The sequence below is a fragment of the Meriones unguiculatus genome, chromosome 10 (genome assembly GCF_030254825.1).
Source record: "Meriones unguiculatus strain TT.TT164.6M chromosome 10, Bangor_MerUng_6.1, whole genome shotgun sequence".
NCBI classification, from domain to species: domain Eukaryota; kingdom Metazoa; phylum Chordata; class Mammalia; order Rodentia; family Muridae; genus Meriones; species Meriones unguiculatus.
The window spans coordinates 73,290,767-73,308,305 of record NC_083358.1 but is presented as its reverse complement, the minus strand read 5'-3'; the positions used below and the strand labels follow the sequence as shown (position 1 = coordinate 73,308,305).

The following is a 17,539-nucleotide window of genomic DNA, read 5'->3' as shown; positions in this document are numbered from 1 at the left end:
GATAGCCACAGGACTTTTACAGAAAATCACCTTCTATTCGCTCATCTCCATTTGGACACTTTCCCTTTGATGCATACATTGGATGATGCTTCAGAAATCTAACCTTTATCTCACTAAAGTAAGGTCACGGGCTAACAGATATCAGAATAGCAACAGCAGTATCTCTCTCTTAATTATGCGCAACTCTAAAATGAACAGCATTGTCCTGGTCCCTTGTACAGAACGTGTACAAATTGAGTAAGTTTTCAATGAGTAGAGACGATAGTTATCCACAAACTACTTCAGTTATTTTAAGCTAAGCCTATGAGGGGGTAAAGATAAAATCAGGAAGAGCTAGAGAGAGCCCACCACCTTACTCACCCACAGATTTTCCCATTGCTAGGAAGGTGAGAACCATTTTGGTGATGGGGTCTCACACCAGCTCCACAGATAAGCAGGGCAGGCACTGCTTTACTGTCCCCTACTACAAACTGGCACTAAGGCTTCAAAGAGGTTGCCAATAAACACCTAATGACCCTTCTGACATTGCGGTGTACCAAAAGAAAGAAGCAAATGGGTGGTTTGATTCCTGAACAAATCTAAAATCCCATATCCTGGACAGTAAGGGAGGAAGGGCACCAAATCACTTCTAAAATCTACCTGGCAATAGTCATCCAAACTCATGGCTTCGTAGAGGAATTCCTGATTTCCCCTGCATATGAAAACAAAGGCTATCTTGCTATCTGACATTTGGGAGAAGGCTTCCAAACTCAGAGAAGAGGAGGGAAAGTAATGATACATGATACAGTAAGAGGAGAGAAAGCTCCATGCTTCTCCAGGGCACACAGACTCAGCGGCAGGTGGCGGCTCCCACGGCCTGCTGCCCGTGCTCAGGCTGAGGGCTGGGCACTTCCGCACTAGTCCACGCATTTGCAAGACGTGACACAACTGCAGGAAGCCTTGCAGGTGGGAGGAGCGGCCACCCGAGACATTGTGCGCTCACCCCTCGAAGGTACGCTTGTGGCTTGATGATCCAGGGGTTGGAAAAGAGGCTGTTCACTGCCTTGGTCAAGAGGAGTTGGGTAGGAGGGTTCATCTTCACAGCAGGGAGAAGGTAATAAGAGTCAGCTTTGAACTGATGTCATTTCTAGCCCTAAAAATCTTCACAAGTATATATTAAACAATTACAAAATGTTGACGGAGCTTAAAAAGGACGCTTTGGCTACTTCACAAATAATTCTAATTCTGATTTCCCTTTCACTTTATTTTCTTTCTAAAAATTTATGATAGTTATCTTCCTTTCCAAGGAAAAATTATAAATTAAAAATCCACCATTCTCATACCATTAAAAACCAAAAAGAGATTATTAACATGTGACTTTCATCATAAACAGAAGGAAAACACCAAACCAAATCATACAAATAATGACATAGTCAGCTAACCTTGTTTAGGATACTGAAGTTTTAATGACCAATTTAAGATTTATCTTATATTGTTACATTGCTAATAATAGTTTAAAATCCAATGAATATGGATTTTTACCTGAGTCATAACACAATGGATTATGAATCATCATGCTTTCATTCAAAAATGAAAACATGTGCTATATTTGATTTACATTTAATTAGAATGAACATTAGAAGCTTTAAAAAACAGCGTTAACTGTTGCCATTGGTATTTAACCAACTATGGTGAGATGCCTGGGCCCCAGGCAGAACGTTAAAAGGGCAGCCTTTCTGCTTTCTGTTTTACAACACATCCTGTCAGTCGGCCACGTAACCTTCTAAAGCAAAGGCGCATTTGTTTCTGGGGTTGTGCCATGGTTAGGGTGGAGGCACCTACAACTGTGTTCAGCAAGGCAGCTGGCGTTCTACTGCAAGTTGTCCACCCAGACTTGACGTCTCGTTCTACATCCTAATTCTACGCTGTTCTTTCCTCAGGATGAAGAATTCAACATATAGAACAGAAACCAATCCAGGACACTAGCAATCAATACATACAAATTGTTTCTTCTGAAAGTAATATAAAATGTGCATTTTAGAAGAAAGTCTTAATTTCTAAAATATATATAATGATATATTTACATGCTAAGAATACTTCTCCAGGTGATACGATAATTTACATGCTAAAAAGAATTCCCTCGTGGAACAACTGTAAAAGAAATTTTTTTATATAATAGCAAATTATTTATAATGGTAAATCTTTCTTGGATGGCGTGGATTTGTTTGGGTAGAGATGCTGAAGGAGAAGGAACTAGGCATGAAAAACATTACTGGCGATTAACAAGCGGAGAACAAATGATTAAATACAATTGTGTCAGAATTGGAGTTAGAATTCCATCCACTGTGAAAGGCAGCATGGGATTTACAGAGTCTGCTAATGATTTCATAATCATAACTTTGTATCTAATCTTAAGAGCAACGAATCCAGAAAACAACTCAGAGGGAAGCGCAAGCCACCCGGAACAGCCAGAATGTGTAGAGGCTTTAGATGCAGCCAGTTGAACGCACAGCTTGCCTTGCCGTTCTGGTGGCACCCAGGCATCTCTCAGGTCCTGGGTCAGTGTCTCCCATTCATTCAGGCTGTTTATTCTGCCACGCAGTTTTCTAAGGCTGCTTCTCAAGTGAATATGACTTAAGATTCTAACCCCAACACCTAACTTTAATCATATGCTAATTTCCAGTTATGTGAAATTACTTCAAATTTACTGCTTCTTGACATTTATTTCCTTGAGAAAAAAAATCTTTTGATTTCCTGTATCTCTGAGGCATGATTTATACTTTATGAAAATGCATGGGCTAGATAAAAGCAGTTAGTTAATTTATTGGATGGTAATTCTGCATTGCTCTAGTAGGGTTTCTCGGGACTCCAGGCTGAGCTCACACTTAACCCAGGTCATGCCTCCCTGCTTGCAGCCAACAGGCTCAGTCTATCAATTCAGACTGTGTACAGATATGTTACCTAAAACATCCGTGGAGTTCTCTCAGGTTGCGATAACTCTTAAGACCAAGAGTTGTGTGAGTCTGTCATTCCATGAATGAGTATATAAGCACTTGGCAAATGTGAGTCCTGTGCTAACAGTCCTCAGGAACCCAGAAATCAGAGAGACTGCGAAACTTCCTTGCTGCCCAAAAATGAGCCTTGCCTGTTGGGATGTGCCGTGACCGCTGGTTTTGCAGAGACAGCAAAGTCGGACATGTTTTAAGACACGTGAGCTTAGTTTTCATTTTCAAGTAAAAAGACACTCCGATCTTTTTTTCATGAAAGTTAACATTAACTTTTCTTTCCTTTTTGCTTTTTAACACTAAGTTTGCAGGTACAGTCCATTAAGAGGAGGAGCCCTGTGCAGCTTGTGAGGAAAAGTGAAATAATCAAGGTTCCAGGTTCTAGTTACAATTTTTCATTGAAAACTAGCATAGCAAAATGAATATGGATTGTGCAAGTCATGGCTCTTAGCCAACACAGCTTTTCTCAACGAGTCCTGTTTACTTAGTCAAGATACCTAATGTCTCTAACCTTTAGTCTTTCTGAATGAAAATGCGGCCAGTTTTGTTATTACCTATATACCTAACTATAACAAATGGTACTCTACTTCCTAAAAGGTTTGCCAGCACACTAGTGGGAAAATTAAAAATTCTAGACTGTTAAGATTTTTCCAACTTTATGTGTGTATTTATTTATTTTTATGTCGTGTGTGTATGTGTGTGTGTGTGTGTGTGTGTGTGTGTGTGCGTGTGTGAGGTGGTGGCGGTCTATGTGCCATGTCACATATGTAGCTGTCAGAGCACAGCTTTGTAAATTTAGCTCTCTCCTTCTACCTTTATGTGGGTTTTAGGACTGAAACTCAACTTACCAGGCTTGGCTAGGAAATGCTTTTATCTGCTGATCTCCTAAAACCCCAGAATGGAAGACTTAAATTACAGATACAACCGTTTGCTTCTTCACAAACACATTTTAATGAGTATAAGAATACAAGTAAGGGAACGTCCTTTGAGAAAACACATTATTCAAAGATTTACCATCCTTATTCTAATTCTTTCATAATTGGGAGAAACCTCTATGAAAATGGTTGGGGTGAGAGCCTGGAATTCTTTTTTTGTCTGGAGTAGGGGAGCCAAGGCTTTCAAGCTGATTTCCTACCTTGGTTGCAGGTTTTCCCAGCAAATCCAGGATGGCATTTGCACTTGTTTGGCCCGATGCAGTCTCCATGTTTGCACTGTGGTTGACACACAGCTGTGGAAAGAGGACAGTGTGTGTCAATCTCAGGTCAGCCATGCATCTTCTATAAAGCACTAAAGTCATGGACAGCACGATGATACAAAACTAAGAACTCACAATAAAGTAGCAAAACAGTTATAAAAAAAAGTTATAAAAGTTTCCTTCCTCTGTCTGCACTACAAACCTTCATGTATGCATTCATCACATGTGTAAATATGTTTGCATGTATCATGTGGTGCTGAAAACATTTGTCAACTGAGTGTACTATTCAAGTAGAAAAGGTAACATATCTCTACAAAAATGTTCATACACAATTTCAAAACTTACTCTTTCAAGTACACATCAACAAAACGTTTCATCTGAACTTACTGGGTTTATCTAAACTCAGTAGAGCTTTCCAGACTAGGATGTGGTAGCGAGCTTTCCTAGAATGTGGGAGACCCTGGGTCTAATCAACAATATGGTAAAAAAAACAAAAAACAAAAAACCAAAAACCAACGAGACAGACATTTCCTATTAAATAATAAAATATTTATTTTTCTGGGCGGTGATAGTTTAAACAGAAAGTGGTCAGAAATGAAGCAAACTAAGCCAGAACTCTTCACTGCTTCTATACACAGACATTCTCATCAGCTTGATCTTCCTTAACCCTGGCAGGCTTTATAGGTTCTCTTCAGTTCGGGGCGACTTCCTGCATCTTAGAAAAATTGAAACTCCCTAGTTTAACCTTATTCTCCCCAAACAACAGTATCCATTCTCCTCAGGAACTCAGGTCTTTTCACAGTTTGGAAGTTTACTCTGTTTGCTGTGTGTCAGTGGTTCTTCATGGGGATCCTTTGCACCCTGGGGACATCTGGCAACGTCCTGAGACACTTTGGGTTTTGCTGCCATATAGGGAATAGTGGACATCTACACTGTTCAGATATCCCACCCACAAACTCCCCAAATGACAACAGAATGCTATGGAGCCAACGATGAGAAACACTGCCCTGCTACACCTAGCATGTTCCTAGTGTAATGGCAGCTACTACAACACTCAGAATATAACAGTCAGTATGATTGCAAGGAGCTCACAATTTAAAGAGACAAAGTTTTCCATGATCCTTTCTTACATTTATTTTATTTTAAGCGTGTGTGTTTGTGCATGGGTGAGTGCAGGTGTCTGAAGAATTCAGAAGAGGTCATTAGATCCCTTAGAGCTGGAGTTATAGGCTGTTGTGAGCCACCTAACATGGGTGTTGTGAACCAAAGTTGTATCCTCTGGAAGAGCGATCCACACCCTTAAAACACCTACATCATGTCAGCCCCAGTACACATGTTTTCAATTCAAGACAGTATTTATGTATGAGCATAAAGGTTGGCAAATACACAATGTGTAAAGAAATAATCACATATAGGCTTGAATAGGAAGCCTCATAAAAACATGTGCTGGATCTTGAAGCATGGGACCAGAGAAGGAAGAAGGCCTCCCATGGAGAAGAAAACTGTGCAGCAAAGTTGACCACAGGTTAGTGAGAGTCACTCAGGAGGGTAGCTAACATGGAAGAAGAAGAAGCAGTCATTCATGCTTGGTATGGGATGTTGGTGTTCATGAACTCTCAAAATGGGGCGTGTTACCCTATCTGCAGGAAACGGGAGATTCTGTAAGACTCATTGACAGGAGAATTACTGTATGGATATTAGTGCTGTGAAGACACCAGTGTGGTGAAGGCATGCAAAATGAACCAGGGCTAATTCAGAGGTAAAGAGAGCGATCAGTCAGAGCAATTAAAGTTCAGGTTGGACCCAGGCAACCATGATTTGTGTTCATGACAGGAAGAGACTATTTGGTTACCATCAGGTGAAAAGCAGATAGTCTTTGATCTAGGGCAACGCAGTTGCCATGCCTCTCTGCCTGTTCCTTCCCATACCAGCCCATGATTGGCTCATTCTGGGACATGCTTCCAGTCTCCTCAGACAAGCCTCAAACATTTCCTTTGAGACTCCCGCAAACCGACACACTGTTTGTTTTGGGCATTCTATCACTCAGCTCTTGTCTGGCATTCCACAGGGTTCACTTGCTGCTGTTACTATCAACCTGTGCACTATGCCAGTTAGGTCAGAGGGCTACTAATCCCGAGTGTGGACTCAAAGCCTACAGGAGAGGATGGGCACAGAGGATAGAGATTTCTCTCTTCAACTCTGACTTTAGACATGATGCACATTCAAAGGGGAAGGAACTGGGTCTTTTTGAGAAACAACGAGCTTTCTAGAAAACCTTCCAAACATTATTCCCACCGAATAGTAAACAGTTCATTTGAATGCAGTTTTTTCTTTTCTTTTCTTTTTTTTTTTTAAAGAAACCAAACATGGTTCTCCATAACATCTAGGCTTCATCATCAAGAAATGCAAATTTGAAAGAAACTCATTTTAAAAAGGAAGTACTTTAGGGCTGGTAAGATGGCTCAGTAGGTAAGGGGGCCCTGGCATTAAGTGTGGTGACCTGAGTTTGACCTCAAGGATATACATGGTAGACACAAGCTGTCCTCTGATTTCCACATGCATCGAGGCATATGTGCATACACACACATGCACGGATCAATAACTACTGTAAAAACTTTGGGAGCACTATTCCTTTGATTTTAACATTTCTATATATGAATGTAACCTAAGTAATTAAGTCTCCTGGGATACCCAGAATGTTATACTTTCTTTAAAAGGTAACCGTCATATTTGTTATCTGTAAATCAAAGACATAATCTCTAGAAAAACTGGAATTTTAAAATATCTGTGAAGTTATGAAAAGGAAGCTTAAAAAAAATACCACATATAAATATTAGGTTTATTCAGAGGACACTCTGTAGTACAAACTTGCAGCCTCCAGGTTGTATGGCCTTTGACCTCTGACCACCTGATGGCCATCAATTCCTGTTTTTCTACTCACAAAAGGTTTTTTGTCCTCTCCCCCTTTTTATTTGTTCTCAGCAGGATGCCCTAATCTTAGGTGCATCAAATGTACACATTCCAAGAGGTCGGGGCTGTTCACAGTTCTGCTAAGTTTGGGGACTCAGTTATTTTAAGGAAAACTGTTGGCTGCACTTCTCCCTGAGGTAACCAGCACTTACAGATTGCACAGCAGCTTTCAAAAGGGGTAGAATGCACACAGAGCTGACACGAGCCATTGTTTTCTTGAGAGAAAATTGAAAACTCTACGAAAGTTTTCATTAAAGAACTTTCATCCATGATCTTGGTTTTAGGTCTGGGCTAGAAGTTGGTAAATGTGTATCAAGCATTTATTACACTCAATGTATTATACTACACATGTTCAAATAGATGGGGGACTGACAGAAGATATGAAGTTAACCACCTGACTAATTTTGTTTAAGCCATGACAGGGGCCAGGATTAGAGAACTGAAAAGAGAAGAGGATGCAGAGAGTGACTAAACCCACAGAGCCTCAAGTCTGAACTACCTTCACAGAGGGCAACTGGTAAGAGGAAGGGGCAGTGGGGGCAACAGGCAAAGGCCTCAGCACATGAACAGGTGGGAGAGAGGAAGGTGGGAAAGGGGATTCTCACTGAGTGGGAAGTGTTCTTGTAGGTTACAATAGCAGATGAGATCAAAGGATACCCAAAGTAGATCATAAAAGGCCAGCAGGATTCTTTGGATTCCCACCTTTCCAATTCCTTTTTTGACTTACTACAGAATGTCTTTTTTGGTTTTTATTTTCTAGTGCAGGGTAGGTTTACAATGGAAAAATTACATTTCCTATTCTCTTTGGCAGATAGGAGTAATCAAAGCACCAAATTCTGGAATATATATGTCACTGAGTGGAGCCATTAGGATACTGCTTAGCGGAGACTGTCAAATATGTCTGTGTTCTTGCTGGGAATAGAGAACTACAGCTCTTTTCTGGCCAGCGATCTTGAGAATGGAAAGCAAGATAAAGCAAGAATCATAACATTACGCCCATTCCTTGTGTCACTGTTGCAAATACAACTCCTAGCTGATCTTGAACACTAGGCTGTAGCATATGAACTTAATCTGTTCTTATCAAGACAGACAAGCATATTTTGTGTTGCTTTTTGGATACACAGTTGGAAGTCCTGTACTAACTTCTGGTACAGACACAGAACACACAATTATTTTTATATTTACAATACCACATACTCATGCAGGTATGCAAAGAACTTTATTAATATATATAAGAAAGCAGAAAGCGCATGTTCATTTAAAAAAAGAAAACTATACAAAATTGGTTCCTCACTTCTGTGTAGGCTGGCCTGACTATTAATAACTAATTCCATTGTAATGTGGCTCTTAGGGGTGACCAAAACTGCATATATGAGTAATACATGTATTACTCAGTGAATTGGCTCATCCACCTGACTGCAGAAGAGAAAGGATAGATGATCTGTAGCAATCTTCCAAAGCATCAAGAGGTGATGAAACATTGAACCTGGGAGAAATAGATCATGCCTACAGATACTACAGGTAATCAGAGAGGGCAACATGGGTTCTCCGACCTCCGTGAGGATCAGAAACAAGAGAGGCAGATCACTGCTGGCACACTGTCCCTATCACCGTCATTTAGTTTCAGCTCAGTAAATAAAGGACACATGAGGATCACGGATCTGATAGATTTTTCTCCCTTCAAGATCAGTTATAAGAAGGAAGTACACAGAGGTACTTATCATACTCAAAACTTATCCCTGTCATATCTGGGGATAAGTGAGGGCACAGAGTAACTTCTAAGTCTTTTTTTTTTTTTTTTTACTAGAAAGAGCAGCAGGTCTCCACACGCAAAGCAAACACAGCTCTTTGTTGCTCCGAGCCCATGCTTCTTCCCTCTGATTGCATTCATCGGAACTGTTGCAACCGGGATTCTGAGAGTTCAACAGTACTTTCTAATTCTGACAAAAATATCAAGTTATCCAAAGCTACGAGACAATTAATCTCACACATCAATTTTATAAAGTGTCATATGTAAGTGAATCATCCTGGGAGTCAAGAGCAATGTCTGGACTAGTAAGGACACACTGAGATGCCAAAGGGACAGGTGCTCTGGAAAGTGATGAGGACAAAGACAATCCAAGTCCATCCTGGACAGGGATTTTCTTAATGCATGAACGGCCTGAGTCTCCGAGTGTCACCTGTAACCTTTCACCATGCCCTGCCTACTCCTCCAGGTCCCCTTACTTAGGAACAAGGTGACAAAACGCATTGAAGAGTGGAGCAGAAGAATTGTAAAACTGAGAGGCTTTTGGAGAGCTCCCATAACTACCAGCCACTCCACAGAGTTGATTGATTTGGATAGATTTGAGGAGGAAAAATGCAAATATGAAGAAAAATCTCTATTTCAAAGTGCAGTTGACCTTGGAAGAGGTAATGTTACTAAAAGCAATAAGAAATACCTCACTGCTTATTAATAGAGCCTGGAAGGAACGGAAGCAGAGCTTTAGAAAAAAACTATTGGAAAGGACCCTAAGCTGTCACACATCACATGTAGGACAAAACTCATTGTACAAGATCTCCAGAGGAAAACAGTGCTAGCTTGCCCTACACAGTGTATGGACACTAGTCCGTTACTCCATAAGTTCAAAACATTAAATTCCTGCTGTAACTGGGAACAGTGTAAAATTCCTCTGATTCTTATTTAAAAGGTTGTCTAGCAAATGTTCTCTTGAACACTAAAAACCATTTTCTGTGGCTGAATTTCTTGTTGTAGTACCCATATAAGGCAGAAAAGAAGTGGCCACTGTCCCTGAGTCAGCACAGGCTAAGGGAGCTGAGCAATTTCAGTTAAGAACTTCTTCGCTCAGATCAATGTTCAATCTACTCTTCTGGTGGATAAAGAAAGATGAGGAAGGTCAGCATGTGATGTAATTTGGAAAAGAAGAAAAAGGGCTATGATAAAGTGCTAAGCAGAAAGGAGTAGGAGGAGAGAGAAGGGAGGTCAAATGCAAATGGAATTTAAGTGACATTTCTAAGGAAAAGTTGCCTTGAACAGTCTATAATTTCCAAAGACTCTAAACAAAATTTGCTAGAATATTTTAAAATACAATAATCTCTTTTTTCTATTGTTTGTTAGGCACACACTGGATTCTGAAGCTTTAATGAAGTATTGCTAAAGGGTTTTCTTTTTTTTTTTTTTGGCTTTTTACAAAAATTGATGCTACTATAATTAAAATTTTAATAATGAGCTAGAGTAAAAAAGTCAAGACCAAAAAATTGGTATCCAAATGACACCTTCCAAGAACTATCTGGTACGAACTTGCTTCTTTTTGGGGGGGGCACTGGGAACATTCAATTCAGATGAATTTCTCAAGTACCTATTTCACCACTCACTAATTGCACTTATTTCTAGAGTAGCCTGAGGAATGTAAGTGGCTGTGCGTGTATCTTTGCATCTCGATCCAGCTTTTGTTTATCATAATTAAGCAGTCTACCTTTACACTTCAAAAATTTTCCTTTAAGCACTGTTGTCATTTTTCAAGTTTACTTAAAGTTTTCTTCCTGTTTTCATTAAGATAATGTGGAATTTAGGGTAAAGCCTAAATCAGAACATAAGAATATATGATAAACTGTTACTATTTATTTAGAAAAACAGATAGTTTTTGTTGTTGTTGGTAAGTTGGCTATCTGTAGCAAGATGCACAATGGAGCTTGTGTTTTTATTTCTAAGCATCTTCTTCAAAGAGGGAGAGCATGGCCACTGAAGGAAAGCAGCAATGTTTTCTCCACAGGAAAAAGCAAAAAAGTACTTAGAGAATGTTGGGGATCTATGTGAAGCATGTGGATGCTAGCTTGGTGAGTTTCCACTGGCCAGATCTGGGATGGTGTGAATCTTAAGAAGAGTAATGATGCCAATGCATAATAACTGAACACCAGAATTCATGGCTTTGAAGAGATTCTACAACAGAAGAGGATTTGGCACCTCTTTGTAGAGGAGCCAGGGAGCATGCAAGACATATGACAGAACTGGAGAGGCACCATGCTATAGTCGCCACTGAAATGATGTGAAAAGAGCATCTACAAGATACCACGGTGGGCAGTCTCAACCGAACACACTGTGGATCATCTACTAACTCACAGAAAATGTTAGTAAGATAAACATTTGTATAAAGTTAGTAATTATATAATTACTCATATACTTTGTATAATGTTAGTAATTACAGACGGAGTTTATGGTTGTCCGCTGGCCTCATTCTTCCTTCTATCAATTTAAACTTTCTCAAAGTAAAAAAAAAAAAAAAAAGAGGGAGATAAGAGTTTGACCAATGTATTTTTGAACAAGGGTTTTTTGAACAAGAATACAGATGTTTGGAATAAGATAGCTGGGGAAATATATTAACTACAAAGATCACCCAACTACCTTCCCTCTCAAAGACAGATAAGAAGCTAAAAATTTACCACATTGTCTTTTTCATTTTACCTAGTAGAAAAGTCACATGACTCAGATTGAATTTACCCACAGATTTATTGAGAGGATTGAATGGAACTCAAAGTAAAGGATATAGAAAAAGACCCATCATAATACAACCATTTATTAAAATAGGCTTCTAAGGATGGCAAAAAGGAAAAGTCCCCTCTCCAAGACACCACATAAGAAATGTGGATATAAACATGAATGAGACCAACTCCTCATCTTGGGGCAGATAGGTACAGCAAGGAGAGGCAGGATCAAGCACAGATGTCTTCAGAGCAAAGGACGCAAAAGAGCCAGTAGGTGGTCAAGTGGATTTAGGAAAGTTAGAAAATGTAGAAAGCAGTGCTAACAGAATCAAAGAGGATGTTTACAAATATCAGCTAGAACAATACAATGATTAATCAGGAAATAACGAAACACATTATAATATTTCCATGAGCTTACATTTATCATGTCTATTTTAGTTGAGGATTTGATCCTCTCTATTTCCAAGCTTACTGGGGGATCATCATAAAGGCCTAGAAAACTTTAATGTAACCAATCCTTACCTTCTTCAGCAACAAAAAATTCTCAGGTTTAAAAGTTTCACAAATAGGTGAATCAAGCTACACATTCATTATTTCAAAAATTAAATTGATATTATAACTGTGCCTAGACTAATATGATATGGGATATTTGTGAATTTGACTGTCTAGGTTTCTTTTTAAGAAAATTATTAATTGTTCCCAATTTGACTGATAGAAAACCTTAGCCAAACTTTGATAACCTAAATGCTCATCAGTACAAAATTGGTTAAATAAGAGAGGGCACAACTGTCTTTCTCCCTCTAGCATGTGGATTTCAACCCAGGCCTAACCATTATTAGAAGGCCCTCCCTAGAGCATGATTTCGGAATGGTATTCTTCTTATCCTCACTCATTTGGCTCCCTTTTATGTGACTTGCCTAATCATCCTTGGCTGAGTACTTGTGGTATCACTCAAACCATATCTTATGTCTGAATTCTTCCCAGACCAACAGCTTCATCTCCAATCACACACAGCTAACTGCAATTCCCAGGAAGCAACACTCTAAAATCTCCATTCTGTCACAAGGAATGTCTTCCCCACGCCCCTTGTCTGTTAGACTCATATTTATATGGGCTTCAGTACTCAGTTTAACCTTCATTATCTCCAAAATTTGTTTTATCCTCTTGTGCTAATTACAGTCCTCCTCTGGACTTTTCTAAGCCTCTGCATGTATCTATTATAAATCACAAATACATGTATTTACATACACAACCATATACATTTCACAGTATATTTTAAGAGTTTTACTAATCTAGCTCCCAGACCTTGAGTTCTTTAAATATACAAAAGTTCCTTTGAAACACAACACAGTCTTCCAACAAAGAAAGCAATGACGGGCACACAAGGTATTAAAAGAACACAGCAGCCTTTCTCTGAATCGAGGTGTGAATCAGAAAGATGCCAGCTACTGCTTTCAGGAACTATGCACCAAATCTGAAAGGAAAAGTAGGAATTTATCATGGGGGCAGGGGAGAGGACACAAAACGAGCAGAAAAATGGCCAGAAAGGCACAGGATGGAGCAGAGGATCTGCACCTGAAGGGGTCATGCAACATTTAATAATAATAATAACAATAATAAGTCCTTTAAACAGAAGGCAACCTGAAGATCCCGATTGGTAAGGATCCAACCCATGGTTGTGAACAATCACTGGGTTATGCTCAGTAGATTAAAAGCATGTAAGTTGATTTCCTTTTTAAACTGTAAGAGAGAGTTAATGAAATAGTAAGTCAGAAGAGAAGCAAAGATATTCATTTTCACAGTAAACTGTCCTTCCTAAAAAAACAATAGACAGTTTATTAAGATCATATCACCAACAACCTGTTGTTTTTTTGAGACATGGTCTCTATAAAACCCTGCCTGGCCTGGAACTCGTTACATAGACCTCTGCCTCTGCCTCCCAAAAGCTGAGAAGTAGCCAGGCCTGGCTCCTTCATAACCTTTGATTCCTATAACATAGACAATCCTATCCCTTACACACTTAAAAGTATACTGAACTGGCTGAAAAGCATTTGCTGATTATATTCCTGTTACACGGGGAATAACAGTGTCTAAGACAAGGCTCACCTTCAGGGCCAGAAGAAATAATGTTGATCCACAAACCACCACAAAGGCGTAAGGCAGCATGAACCAGGCTCACGCAAGTGTAATAACAAAGTGTAGGGAAGGACAGAGGTCAGCTGTGACAGTAAGGACAGCATACAAAAGAAAGTGATATTTGAGCCACGGCTTGAATGAGTTAGGAAGGCACAAAAAGCAATGCTACCCAACCTTCCCAGCACCCATTCGCTTTCATCCAAACACTTCTCCAATTAGAGCTGAGAGTGACATAAGACACAGGAGGCTAACCAAAGGGAAAGAGAATCTGCTTCTAGAGGATGGCTTACTTTACAGCCTTTGATATAAAGAAATGCTGAGTCATTAGCTTTATTCAAATATGGGCCAAAGGGTAAACTGGAAGGCATCTTTACACAAAGGAAAAGCTTTTAGAAAACATTTCAGCGAATGTGACAAGAGTTTGCCTATGATACATTCTTCTACTGATAGGTATTCATCCTCTGGTAGGTATTTCTGGCAATCACCAAGCTCGCTGGAAGGGTCGAGGAGCACCAAGGAAGAGATGAGTCGTCAAGTGGGAGGGGATCCACAATCACCCTGTGCCTGCCTGACCCCACTCTGATATACATCAAACTTTTCCACTTCAAACTCTGAAGAGTGTTCCACACTTAACACATCCCAAACTGGTGTCAACATCCGCACCTTCTCCTGCGTTCTCTGCTTCACCAAGGAACACACCGGAAATGCTTGAGTCCTCCTCTAGCCATCTTCACTCCTCCACAGCAGCCACTTTGTTAAGAATGAGTGTGTGCCAGTCCTCAAGCTAAGTGCTCTGTAAATATGTTCTCATTTGCTCCTTCCTTAAAATTCCTATGAGCTGGGACTCTTATCTGCCTCAGAAAAGATTGTACTCAGAAAAGATCCTCACAAAACTCTGTCCCACGACTGCCTTCATGCTTCAAACCATTCTGTTTTAGTGTTTTGCAACATCTTACTATCCTCTTGGTTCCCACCACTACTTAAAAACAAGTCTAACTTTTCACCATGGGCTGTAAAATCTCCAGCTCCGAACCTCAAATAGTTATTCCTTAAATTGCCAAAGAGGAAGTTCCAAAATTAGTTCCAAACCTCAAATGCCTGCACGTGCCAGGCATTTGCCCTGAAGGATGTGAGCACATGCTTCTTCCATCCGGGTTGCTGCTTAACAAACTCTAGCCCCCGGGTTCCCTAAAGCGATGCCAAGTTACTGATTTTCAACACTGTCTGTGAAATCCATGTTTTATGTGAGACACGTGGAATTTCAAAAACAAGCTAAAACACCCTGACCAGAAAGAAACTCACCTTTGTCTTAGGTTTGACTCATTAGCACCAGCTGATATGCTCTCAAATAGTATTCAATTTCCTTGATTAAAATCTTTACTTTGGTCCTTTATTACCTTGTGGTCAAGGCTAATCTACTTAATAATCTACTTTATATGACATCAAAGGCTCCTGGAGACATTCCTACTTGTTTCTCTTATCAGACATCCTCCAAGCACTTATCCCATTGCTGAACTGCGATTCTTCCATTTCCTGGAATGTGCTCATTTGGCTTCTGAGATCTTTGTGCAGTTAGAAACTGTCTTCCATGAGTGCTCTTCATTTGCCTTATCTGTCACAATGTAGCTGCGCCATCACAACCCATCATTCCTGGTCTATGGCGTTGTCCACTGAGAGGCACACTCACAGTTATCCAACAACAAAATACATCACATTACAATACACCTCTCTCATCCAGTGTTGCCATGGTCTGTGGGTCTCAACCACTGATGCTGAGCAGAATGAAAGTCTGGACCTTCATTCCACTGGTAAAATGTCTGCACTGGTGAACTCAAGATCGAGCGTGTACTTCTATTCAATACATGTGTGTTGAACAGATGAATTAACTGAACACCATGTAGCCTTTGAACTTCTCATGGCTCCTACTCATCAGAGAGTACCCTAAACTCCCTCCACTCTTTTGGAAAGTGTCATTTATTATTATGGGGGGGGGGAGACACACATGTGAGGGTATGAGCGCCATGGTACGTATGTGGAGGCAGTTATTTTCCTGTCTACCTTTATAAAGTGTTGTTGTAAATAAAATGTTGTTGGGCTAAATGTTATTATTTGCCCTATAATTGCTGTGATGGCATTATTTAACCTGCTATCATGATTTAAAAGACACAGACACTTATTAGATTTTATAATTGCCTTATTTACCTTGGGCTGGGCAGATATTCTACCTATACTGTCTCAATAACCTCATCATCCACTTCTCAGCACCCATCCAACGCCATCTGCCTTAATCATTCTTATCTGGGTTACCTTCCATCCATAATCTTAAAGAGAGTTGCTTATATTTTTCTTCTAGGCTTTTTCACGCCATTATTGAGTCCTTCCTCTGGGCTCACCTGGTTCTTTCTCCATATTAACCCATCGTGGCATCCTTCTTCCTCTTCTCTTCCCATCTGTCTCTTTCCTGTGATTGTCCTGAACCCAAAGATGGAGAACCTAAGCCTACCCTATTTTGTTCTGCCCAGGTTTTAGGCCTTTTAATCAACCAATCAGGAATAATGTCTTAGGCAGGTTTACACAACAAGGATAGGGCAGTAACCAGATCTTGAGGGCCAGTAACTAGTATCAAAATATAAGCATCAGACCAACCCCCAACAATAAAGGTTCTGGGTCACCTACCAGGTGGCATGAGCCATTGAGCCATCTTGTCTGTATGCTCAACACTTTATCCCTAACTTTTTCCTATAAAAGGAATAAAGACCAATCATCTTATATGACTGAGTTCCTTGAGACAAAGGTCCAAGCTCTGTTCATTTGTGTGCATCTCTGGCTCCTAACTTTAGCTCCTATAGAGTAACTGTCCATGCTAAGGTTCCATAGCTCAACTCTATTTTCTTCTACTTATTTCAAGTGCAAGCACTGTGAGCTAACCAAAACTGTTCCACTGAGGGTTTTCTGCATAGACGTTATTCACAACATGGGAAAGAAGCAGTGCCAACAGAACTCTAGTAGAAAAGTACTGAAGACAGAACTCCAGTAGAAAAATTTCCTACTCCCAATTAATTCATAGCTGCAAAAGATGGACATGGCAAATGAAAGGCAACTTAAAACATGTTCTGCTCTTCATTCTACAATGCAGGGAAACACAGCTCAGAGCTCTGTTTGTGATCTACATGCAGACCGACACATCCATCAAGAACTGTTTAAACACTAGTTGACATGACAATGTAGATAGGGGAAATAGCACAGGCGCCCACCCCTAGATCAAAAGCTGCAAGCAATTAATGACTACGAGAGAGGGAGAATTGTCTTTTCCCAAAACATATACATACAAGCAGCACTAAATAGACTCATTAGGTTGCATTTATATATTTATTTACATATACATATGTAACAATAATTAAAGAAAAAAGGTGGGGGATGAAAGAGATTGGAGGAAGGAGAAAAATGTAATTATATATTGTCCTATTATATATATATATAATATATATATATATATATATATATATATATATATATATATATATATATACTGCCAATTGGATATGGCAGTTTACACCTGTAATCCCAGCATTTGAGAGGGCAAGGCAGGAAGATTCAGAATTTGATATCAGCCTGCACTATATAGTGAGTTTGTTTAATGCTGACATGGGAGTACATGGAGATACCTGGTTATGGATGCTGGTGGAAGAGAGAGAAAGAAAGGGAGAGAGGGAGGGAGGGAGGGAGGGAGAGACGGAGGAAAAAAGAGAGAAGAAGAAAAGGGAAGGAGAAG

The 17,539-nt window shown here is 39.9% G+C and overlaps 1 protein-coding gene across 4 annotated transcripts in view; it reads right to left on the bottom strand.

Annotated features, from left to right (window-relative positions):
- Npnt (nephronectin) overlaps positions 1-17,539 on the bottom strand; it is a 68,619-nt gene that overhangs the window by 32,227 nt on the left and 18,853 nt on the right. For 2 of the 4 annotated variants that reach the window (XM_021650049.2, XM_060392673.1), the window contains 2 exons: positions 4,120-4,212; positions 983-1,075 (listed from right to left, as the gene is read on the bottom strand). In XM_021650049.2, the coding sequence (XP_021505724.1) occupies positions 983-1,075; positions 4,120-4,212 (186 nt within the window). The remainder of the gene's footprint in view (positions 1-982; positions 1,076-4,119; positions 4,213-17,539) is intronic. The other 2 variants (XM_021650047.2, XM_021650048.2) reach the window with 1 other exon arrangement.